This window comes from Myotis daubentonii, chromosome 11, assembly GCF_963259705.1.
Source record: "Myotis daubentonii chromosome 11, mMyoDau2.1, whole genome shotgun sequence".
Taxonomy (NCBI): Eukaryota; Metazoa; Chordata; class Mammalia; order Chiroptera; family Vespertilionidae; genus Myotis; species Myotis daubentonii.
Window position 1 is genome coordinate 52,240,889 of NC_081850.1, and position 10,044 is coordinate 52,250,932.

Sequence of the window (10,044 nt, forward strand, 5' to 3'; positions counted from 1 at the left end):
AAATTTTTAAGGAGTCTAGGATTTGGGAAGAAGGATGTATGTTGATGTAGGATAGCCATAGGGTGGACTATGGAGATTTTTTTTTTCACTGCTCACAAACTTAACCCCTTTCTATGGTTTGAGGAATTTTCTATTATATGAGTTTTAGTTACTTTTTAACATAGAACCCCCTAAGGGTCACATACTAATTTTCCTAGCTTCCTTTGCAGCTAGGATTCAAGCACATGACTTAGGCTTATCCAATCAGAAGCACCTTTCAAAGACTGTGAATAGGAAGCTAGTAGTGATGCAAAGGAGCAGAGTTAGTAGAACATCCATTTTCGTGGTGGTAGGAGTGATGGCAGAAGTGATGTCTGTTTTTCATGGGCAGCTGAGCTGTGATTCTAGAAGTGGAAGCTGGCAGGCTGATCACCCAATATTTGAAGGGCTTGTGACAACAGTTCAAATGGAGGCCCGCATAGCATATGCCTAAATATTTAAAAGTTATAAATCAAGCTGACATAGCCCAGACCCCAGCCCTCTTCCCAAGTGCTACCCATCAGACCGACTTGGGCTGCAATTTCAGCTTTGCCACTCTACCCAGTGTCAAAAAAAATGTCTCTCTTATTACCTTGAAAAATATACTTTCAAAACAACTTGAAGACGGGATTCAAATTTAGAATTCTTGGAATCCTTGGAGTTCCTTTTTTTTTTCTTTAAATACATTTTATTGATTTTCTACAGAGAGGAAGGGAGAGGGACAGAGAGCCAGAAACATGGATGAGAGAGAAACATCGATCAGCTGCTTCCTGCACACCCCCTACCGGGGATGTGCCCGCAACCAAGGTACATGCCCTTGACCGGAACCGAACCCAGGACCCTTGAGTCTGCAGGCCGACACTCCATCCACTGAGCCAAACCGGTTAGGGCTCTTGGAGTTCCTTGACGGAGAGATGTGGCAAGGGGAGATCCAAGCTCCAGTCCCAACTTGTCCACCCACTTCCTTCTCTTACTACCCTCAGTTCCAATTGTACCATGAAGGGCCTCATATACCTGATGTAGACACTCCAGCCCCATACATACACGTTCCTTTCATGTTACCTGGCAGTAGCTACATCTTGGTCATTCTCTGGACCTAGTAGTGTACACAACATTGACATAATCTATCATAGGGAGGACAGATCTAAGGAAAGAGGTCTGCATGGATTCTTGAAGTTGCTTGGGGCCTTTTGGGCAGGGAATTCTCCAGTTTCCAGTTCCTGAAATGTGGTCTAGAAGGAGAAGCACTAGCTCCAGGTGAGCATGCCCCCTTAACCCTGAGTAATGTGTATGCCACGTCCAGAGATATGACTGGAAGAGGGACAGAACAGGGCCCTCTAAAACATGGACTACAGGACAGGGGCCTCCGTTATCTGGATGTTAGGGTGGCACCGGCATTTGACATCCCCTTTGTGCTACCATGCTGTCCTGGGGGGCTGTCTGGACCGTCCTGGCTCTACTGCATGCTTTGTGTGTGGTTCTGGCTGCCGAGGTCTCCTTATTCTTTCCTTTTCTGTACCTTCAGGTTTTTTTTAATAACTTGCTTTTCTGTTTAAATCACCTAATGAGTTTCAGTGGCTTGCAGGTAAGAATCCTGACTGATATATTTATTTGCCCTTTTTTGGGTGGAGGTAACTCTATATCATGGCAGCTCTGAGATGGCTGAGGGCCCCACACTAACAGACACTCTGATACTTAGGGCTGACATGCCAGGAGGCGCCATTTACACAGGCTCCAGGGAAAACAGTGTCCCTGGAGTGTGCAACGATGCTGTCCTGCCTGACAGGCATGGGTGTTCCTGACAGTGCCAGGATTTCCCAGGGGGAATGGTGGCCTGAGAGTAATGGGGGGACCTTGACATTCTTGGAGGTCCTGTCAGCAATGGGGACACCAATAGGTATTGGTATGTCCCGTCAGGGTTCCTGAATTGATGGGGGGCTTGAAGGTTGTGCCCCTGTGGAAGGGATGGCTTCCTTTTTGGGGAGGATCCTTGAAATGATGGTCTGACAGGTATGGGATCAGCAAGGTGATTGGGGTTTTGTTAGAGTTGGGTTTAGATTTCCAGGGACTACAGTTCTGATATCCAGAGCCCTGGGGGTTAAAGCCATCCCGGTTAGATGCTTTGCTCTGCAGAGGTCCAACCAGGCTGGCTCAAAGCCCCCCCTGCCACCCTCCCCCCCACGAGGCCTGCCCCTCTCAGGAGCCTTGCCCACAGGCCCCTTAGTCCTGCCCCTACTCCTACCCTCCGGATCCCAACCCTGCCCTGTCCCTTCATTCCCATTTTTATTACAACATCACCTGGCCTCTGATACTCCCTGAGAATGGAGGTAAGAAGGTGGGCACAGTTGTAGCCTGATCCCTTCTCCACTGTTCCACTTGGGGAAACTGAGGCCTGGGCAGGCCTCGAGAAACTGTGCCTACTTCCTCCTGGAGACTCTGGGGAAACCAGTTCCACTTCTGCTGGAGAGGCCCAGGAGGCTGGAGGCCCTCCAGGGGGCATCTCTGTGTCTGGCTCAAGCACTGGGATCCTGCCTGAGGCCTTCAGCTCCTCTCCTTGTTTTCCCCCAACTCTTCCTAGCAGGTCAAGCCTTTCCGCCCCAACTGGATATCCCAGACCCCAGCCCTCTTCCCAAGTGCTACCCATCAGACCGACGTGGGCTGCAATCTCAGCTTTGCCACTCTACCTCTCCATGCCTCCGCTTCCTCAGACATAGAATGGGACCAGTGATCCCCAACTTATAGGGTTGTTTAAGGATGCAATATGTCATACACATAAAGGACTCAGCTTGGAGGCTGACACATGGTCAGGACCTCAAAATAAGGCTTTTCCTCTTTCCTGAGGGCCTGCTGTATTGCTCCCCTTTTTTACTTAGGAGGTGGGTCACTAAGAGAGGCAGTATATGTAGTACAGATCCTGAAGCCAAACTACCCAGCGAGGACCCTCAGTTCTATCACTTTACCAGCGGTCCAGCTTAGGTAGTTACATGCGAATGTCAGGAGCACAGAAAGCAGTGCCCGGCGCCGGGAAAGCACTTAGTGGTAATTAACTGGTACTACGGAGCCATCTCCTTCCACGGGCGTGAAGTCTTAGGGGCCAGCGAGGCAGTTCTCTATTCAGAGAGGTGCCTGCTTAATTGTACAGAGGGGCTCTTGAAGGAAACTCCCTACTTGGGAGTCCTGCCCCTTTGTGAGACTAATTCCAAGGTTTTCTAGCTGTTTCTGAGTTTCCCGGAGGCCAGAGAAGGGGGGCACAGGGGTGGGGGTTTACCAAGAAGTTGACATGAGATGATGAAAATATGATCAAAACTGCATGGTGCTGGCCCTGACCCAACACCCACAGCACCACTGTTCTGAGAACTGGATGTGCTCCAGGTGTGAGTGGGAGGGGCATCGTGGGAAAGAGCCATGCTCAATTTTATATTTTGTTACTCAGATATGTACTGGGGCTTGTTCTGTGCCAGCCCCTGTGCAGAGCAATGCTGGAAATGGAGACGCACAGGCCCAATCCCTTCCACTGGGAACTCAATCAGTAGACAGGACAGGGAGTATCACCAATAAATTTTTTTTTTAAAAAAAAGACAGGACAGGGAGCTTTTTGTCCACCTTTGAAGCTGGCAGCTCCCTGAGCAGGGTTGTCAGGTCCCTTTAGGAAGATGCTGGCTGTTGGGTAGAGAAGTATCCCGTGGCTGCTGGCCTTAAACCTGTAGCAGGCACCATGTGAAAGGTTTTCTTAAACCCGCAGTCGCCAACCTTTCGGACCTCACAGACCGACCAGTGGTCCGGACCCCTGGTTGGCGACCCACTGCTCTAGAGAGGAAGGTATCTACCGTTAGGCAGGTGGCAAGGTCCCCGTATCCTGGCTGGGGAGCTAGGAGTCCACACCACCCCTTAGCTGGCCGGCAGCTTCATCATTGTCAGGGAGGCAGGTTGGCTTCTGGCCCCCCAGAACTCAGGACAAATAGATGCCACAGCCCTGGCCAGCGTGGCCCAGTTGGTTGAGCATCATCCCATGTCCTGAAAGGTCGCAGGTTTGATTCTGGTTGGGACACATGCTTGGTTGCCTGCAGGAGGCAGCTGATCAGTTTCTCTCTCATTAATGTTCCTCTCTTATCGATGTTTCTCTTTTTCTCCCTCTCCCTTACCCTCTTTCTCTAAAAAAAACAACAAACAAAAACAAACCCACAAAACAATAAAAACATATTGGGGGGGGGGGAAGACGCCACACTTATCAGTGAATTATGGTGAAACAGAGAGCAGGTGTTGATCAGATGAAGTCACAGAACTGAGAATGTTTGAATGAGTCAGGACAAGTTCCAAATTGCTGGGCTAAGCTCTCACGTTTCTGGTGGGAGATAAGACAAACCCAGTGCCCAGGAAGGATTGGTGGCTGGGCATGAGGAAAAAAGGAAGGGAGCAAGCCAGCAGGAAAGGCAGTGGGTGGAGAAAAGGTGGGGAGGGCTGCATGCCCACTCTCTGTGGGACTTCGGTGTCTGCCCCCAGGTTTCCTCTAAGTTCTTCATCCGCTTGCTAGCTCCTGGATTATGTCCCTTCCTGAGTCTCAGAGGGATTCCCTGTGGCCCCAGGAGGTGGTGACATTTATGAACATGTGTGACTTTGAGGAAGCCCATGAGAACCACAGGGGGACCCAGAGATTCATGAGTCAAGTCTTTAGAGGGACTAAAATATTAAGCCCCCCCCCCCCCCCCACCACACACACCTGACAGATGGGGGAACTAAGGCTTTGAGGGGGCGTGAGTAAGGAAAAATCTTGCCTAGAATTGAACAGTGAGGGGCGGAAACAGGATTGTGGGATTGATGGCTGAGCATGGAGCTCAAGGCCTATTCCTGTAACAACCAGTGGCAGTGGCAAGGAAGAAGTGTCCAGGGACTTCTGTCCTGGTGGCATCTTCCTCAGGCCTCCCTTCCTCCCCTCCCCTACTCTATCTGCGTGTTCTCCTGAGGGTCTGGAGGGGCAGTCTGTGTCTGCCTTTGTGGTAAGCTGGCCTCTGTGTGGCTTCACTGAGAACTGAGAAGGAGTTGAGGCAATGTGCCCCCCTCACACCTATGTTTGTCCTCTGCCTGCTGGGGTGCAGGGCATAGAATCCAAATGCTATTCACAGCTGGGACCTTTGAACTCCATGGCTGGCTGACTTGATGGATGGTTTAATGGATGGATGTGTGCATCGGGGGGAGGATGGATGGAGGTCTAATGGATGCAGGGACATTAGGTGGATGGATGCATGGGTGCATGAACGGATGGGTAATTTCCCCCAGGCAGCAGAGCCAAACTTTCCAGCCATAACAGTGTTCTTGAAAAATCCCCATCCCTTCCACTCCTTGTAACTTTAAGACCTGAGAAATTCGAGGTTTTAAACACCTGCTTCTGGGAGCGGGGGGTGGGGTGGGGGTGAGGGGGGGGGTGGGGGGCGCGGGAAGAAGCTGTCATGCTCTCAGCTCTGCGAGGCGGGGCTGGTGTAGAGAGGGGCTCTAGGGTCAAGCCTCAGGCTGACCTGTGGCAGGGCCACAAACAAGTCCCAGCCTGGAGGGCAGAGCTCTCCCAGCATAATTAAGCCTGACCTTGTAGCCCTCCCTAATTCCTTTTTAAGAAGCTAATGGGCTGTGGGAGGTGAAGCGAGTGTTGCCAAAACATGAACATTTGTATACATGTTAATCTACCCTTGTTTTAATCAGACTATAAAATAATGCATCGACTTGCAGGCTGGGTCTTTCTTGTCCTCATCCAGGCTCGGGAGATCCACCGTGCCCCAGCTGTATTCTCTTGTCTGTCTTTTCTTCAATCCTTCAACGACCCTCCTCAGGTTCACCCTTGGCCGTGCTGGTGCAGCACAGGCTGGCACAGCCCTCTCAACTGCTTCTCCCCTTCCCAGGCTGCCCAGGCCTGTGCAGGCCTGGTTTTGTTACCAGATGAGTTATATCTGGTAAAATGTTGGCCACTCTTGCCAGGTGAGGATGTGTAGTCTGGCGTTCCAGCTGCCATTCGACCCCAGTGGCACAGAGTTACTGCTCCCAGCTGGACCTCAGAGGCCATGGTTGGGAGGCCAGCCAGCTGCCCCAGAGGATTTCCCACACACAAGAGGTTTACCCCCCCTAGAGCTGCCCTAGGGTGCTCTGAGAGTTCTAGGACTTTTCGTCTCCCAGAGCCAAGATTCCTCCCCTGTGGACCTCCTGGTCTCATTGTTGCCTCAGCCCTGGAGCCCATATGGGCTTCAGGGGTTGGTGAGCTTCCTTCAGACAGAACCTCTCTGGCTTCCCTGGCTGCTCCTCCTTCTCTCCCATCTCTCACTCCTGGCTCCCAGTTTTGTCTGTCAGTACCCTGAGAAGTATGACCCCAGATGGCGCTGGCCCTGGCCCAGACTGTCTGGATGAGAGAGGAGAGCTGGCCTGGAGGTTAGAGTCTACATGGACAGATGAGCCCTCACACCTGGCTGTCAAGCCTTTTCCACATATTTATTCATTTTCTAGAAAAATATTTGAATAACTACTTTGTGCCAGGCAGCGTGCTGAGCACCAGGGAGACAGTGGGAACCAAATAGACAAAATCCCTGTCCAGGAAGGCTGACAAACTAGTCATTATAACTCAGTGTGATGGGTGCTATAAGGAGAGAGGGGTAGGGGTCCCTGGGAGCTTGGGAGAGAGGGAGGCTATCTAACCCCAGCCCGGGGTCAGAAATGCTTCCTGGAGGAGGAGTCATCCAGACCCAGATGGGAAGTTCTCTGAGCAGGAGAGAGAAGAGCGTTCCAAACAGAGGGAATGGCATGGGAGATGGGTACTTCCCCCAGGCAGGAGAGCTGGGTCCTGGCCTCTCCTCTAGCCATGAGAGCGAGTTCCTGACAACTCCCTTTCCCCCAGTGACACCTGATCCATGAGACACCTGGGTGCTGGAACAGCTCTGGGTGCTGAGACTGGGAGGTGTGAGAGTTTGGCTTGTTCAGGGCACTGACACAGGTTTAGTGTCACTGAGCCGTGGAGTGTGACAGGCTTTTGAGGAGACAGGCGGTGGAGCCCTGGTTGTGGCAGCTCATCCTGAGAATACAGGGTATTAGGTGGAGGTTGATGAGAAGGTTGCTCAGGTTGCAGAGTAGAAAGCAGATCCTGCCAAGCATGGAACAGAGTGCGGGATCTTGGCGGGAAGGCGGGGGAGGGTGAGTGGGTGGGTGGGAGGTAATCACCCAAGGACCTTGTGTGCATGTGTGCATGGCCCATGGACACAGACAATGGAGTGGCAAGCCCCTGGGGTTGCGGGGGTGGTGATGAGGGTGGACTGGAGGGTGTCAATGGGGGGGGGGGGGGAAGGGACATATATAGTACTTTCAACAATAAAGAATTATTTATTAAAAAAAAAAAAGGAAAGAAAATAGATCCTGCCATTCCATCTCCCCCTTTCTACCCCGGTCATCGTGGACAAACAGCACACAGACATATCTGTGGGTACCTGTGGGCTTTATTGGAAGCTTTGCAGTCTGGGTGTGGAGAAACTGCTCCTGCCACTCACCCTCTCACACTCACACTCACACTCACACTCACAGACACTCCAGGCCCTGCCCGGCGTTGTCAGGTCTGGTGCAGAGGAGCTGACGGTCTGGTTCTCTCTTCTGGTCCTTGGGTCCCCGGGGTGGCAGTGGTTCGCATCTCTTCACTCAGATACAGGGCTCCCTTGGCGGCTGCCAGGGGCTAACTGCTGTGGCGCTTGTTCTGGGGGAGGAAGGAGAGGGAAGGTGTTGGGCTGGGGTCTTGGGCAGGGGCTCAGAGGGAGGAGGCCGGGCGGGAGGGCGGGCTTGCCTTGGCAGCTTTCTTCTGCAGTCTCCGGATGATGCGATCCACCCAGGGCTGGTCTGGCGGTGCGCAAAGCTTGCGACCTCTCTTTGTGGTGAACCTGGAGTCAGAGGTCAGAGGTCAGAGAGAAGGGAGCCCTGGAACCCAGCTTCCTGGCAGGCCCAGGTGTGAGGGGCAGAGGCTGAGGACCACATCCCAAAACTGTTTCAGGGGCTTCCTCGAAGGGGTTGCGCTTGGCAAGAAGAAGAGAGAGAAGGAGGTGGGGGTAGAGTGGGAGGTGAGGCATGATGCGCTCCTCTTCACAACTCACACTACGGCAGGCACTCTGCAGCCATCCCGGATGTGGAGGTATCGAAAGGCTCGCACGATATTCCCAGGAATAGGGTGCAGGGCCACAGACAGGCAGCAGTCTTCTGCGTCGTTGGCACCACCCTGAGCTGGGTGGCCATAGGCCAAAGAAGGTGGTGTTAGAACATAGGGACCCTGAGGAGGGAGGCTGTGTATATATTTAGCAACCCTCTTGGTTGCTAAATATATTGAAATACTTCTAAGCTGTTTGGTAAACAACTGTGTGGAGCCCCACAAATGCCTTCCCGCTGCCCCATCACCCCAATCTCTCTCTCAGGGCTTCTTGACTTTCCCACAAATGAAGAGCTAATGTTGGTCAAAGCATTGAATTGATGGGGAAGGGGTGGTTGTGGGTAAAAGGCTGGGTTAGAGGACTTACGAATTGTTAAATATTTTGACTATTAGTTCTGCCTCTGTCTCTCTCGTTCTCCCCACCTTAAGCAAATATATTTATTTCTCTCCTTCTGCCTGGGATACTGAGGTAGCAGGAAGTAGAGCCAGCAGAGACAGGGGCAGCCAGAGGCCCTCAGATACATCAAGAGGCAGACACACATTGGAATTCAGGACCTCAGATATACGCACACTCACAGGAATACACACAGGGCATCCAGCTTCACTGAACCAGGCAGACCTAATTCTCAGTGTCCGGCATGCCCAGCGCCAAGCCATCTGAGGGCTAGACATCCCCTCTCCCCTCCCCTCCCCCCAGCCTCCCCTCAGCCTTACCAGGGGAGGTCCACAGGACCAGCAGGCTGATGGCCAGTAGTGCGGCTGCATGGGATGCCATGGAGGGTGAACAAAGGCTGGCTGACAGCGAGAGTGTGCGTGTGAGTGAGTTTCTGAGCTTCTGCAGGAGGCTGCGTGAGGCTGAGATTGGCTGGGAGTTGAAATGTGGAGTGTGCAGGGGTCTGGAAATGTGAGTGTGGAAGGCTGTGTGAGGTTGCGCCTGCCTCCTATTTATGGGCCAGAAGAACTTTCACTCTCTCTCACCAAAAATTCCCCTCCAAAATTCATTCTGTGGATTCCCTTTTGCCCCCCAGCTCCGCCTCTTTCTGGGAATATAACCCTTCTTTCCCTCCCTCCTCCCCCCCCCCCCCCCCGCCCCACCCCCTCAGCAGCCTTGGCTTTAGCTCTGAGAATCTAAGCAGTCTAGCCAGAAGGGCATCTTGTACTAGCAGCTCCTTTGAGAGGGCATGCACTATCGTCTCATTGGTGGCGTTTGCATTATCAACCCCAGAGCTGGCCTTCAGGGGTGGTGTCAGGATTGGGGGCCAGAGTGAGGAGTTGTGCCCCCTTCCCTAGGTCGTTGTTGTTGTTGTTAAGCCTCACTTGAGGATACTTTTCCCATTGATTTTCAGAAAGTGGAAGGGAGGGGGGATAGGACGAGAGAGCAGGAAGGGAAGGAGAGGGGGGAGAGAGAGGGGAGAAAGTGAGGAGAGTGGGGAAGAGAGAAATATCAGTGTGAGAGACACATTGATTGGTTGCCTCCTGCCCATGCCCCAATGAGGGTGGGGATGGGACCTGAAACCCAGATACGTGCCCTTGACAGGGAATGGAACCAGGGACCCTTTGGTGCACAACTGATGCTCTAACCACTGCACAACGCCGGCTAGGGCCCCCTTCCCTAGGTTTATCCCTCATCCTCATTCTGTTCTTTGTGGTTCTTCTCTCTGGTGAAGGTGGAAAAGAAGGCTTCTTGGTGCCCTCAGCACAAGCATGGAGCCTGGGGTAGCCCCCAAATCATCACAGTGCCTGACCATCCATCATGTGGGAACTAGGCCCTCCCTTGAGACAAGCAGAGCTGAAAGGGTATGTTCCTTGGAAGGAGGCCCAGCACCCGCATCTCACATGTCAGACCTCTGGGATTCAACTTCCTGGCTCAG

At 52.6% G+C, this 10,044-nt stretch overlaps 1 protein-coding gene across 1 annotated transcript; it reads right to left on the reverse strand.

Annotated features, from left to right (window-relative positions):
* Positions 1 to 7,463: 7,463 nt before the first annotated feature.
* On the reverse strand, positions 7,464 to 9,133 carry CCL19 (C-C motif chemokine ligand 19). The gene is made up of 4 exons (XM_059658771.1): positions 8,888 to 9,133; positions 8,124 to 8,250; positions 7,820 to 7,913; positions 7,464 to 7,732 (listed from the first exon to the last, which is right to left on the reverse strand). Exons 1-4 carry the CDS (start codon positions 8,946 to 8,948, stop codon positions 7,712 to 7,714), a joined length of 303 nt encoding a protein of 100 aa, XP_059514754.1. The 5' UTR covers positions 8,949 to 9,133; the 3' UTR covers positions 7,464 to 7,711.
* Between the last annotated feature and the right edge of the window lie 911 nt (positions 9,134 to 10,044).

What these genes read in the sequence shown, in the direction of transcription:
- CCL19 (XM_059658771.1), bottom strand. Translation starts at nt 8,948, where the DNA reads ATGGCATCCCATGCAGCCGCACTACTGGCCATCAGCCTGCTGGTCCTG. An exon ending in GGTCCTGTGGACCTCCCCTG is followed by an intron (nt 8,251 to 8,887) that starts GTAAGGCTGAGG and finishes ATGGCCACCCAG; the next exon opens with CTCAGGGTGGTGCCAACGAC. An exon ending in TGCAGAGTGCCTGCCGTAGT is followed by an intron (nt 7,914 to 8,123) that starts GTGAGTTGTGAA and finishes CTCTGACTCCAG; the next exon opens with GTTCACCACAAAGAGAGGTC.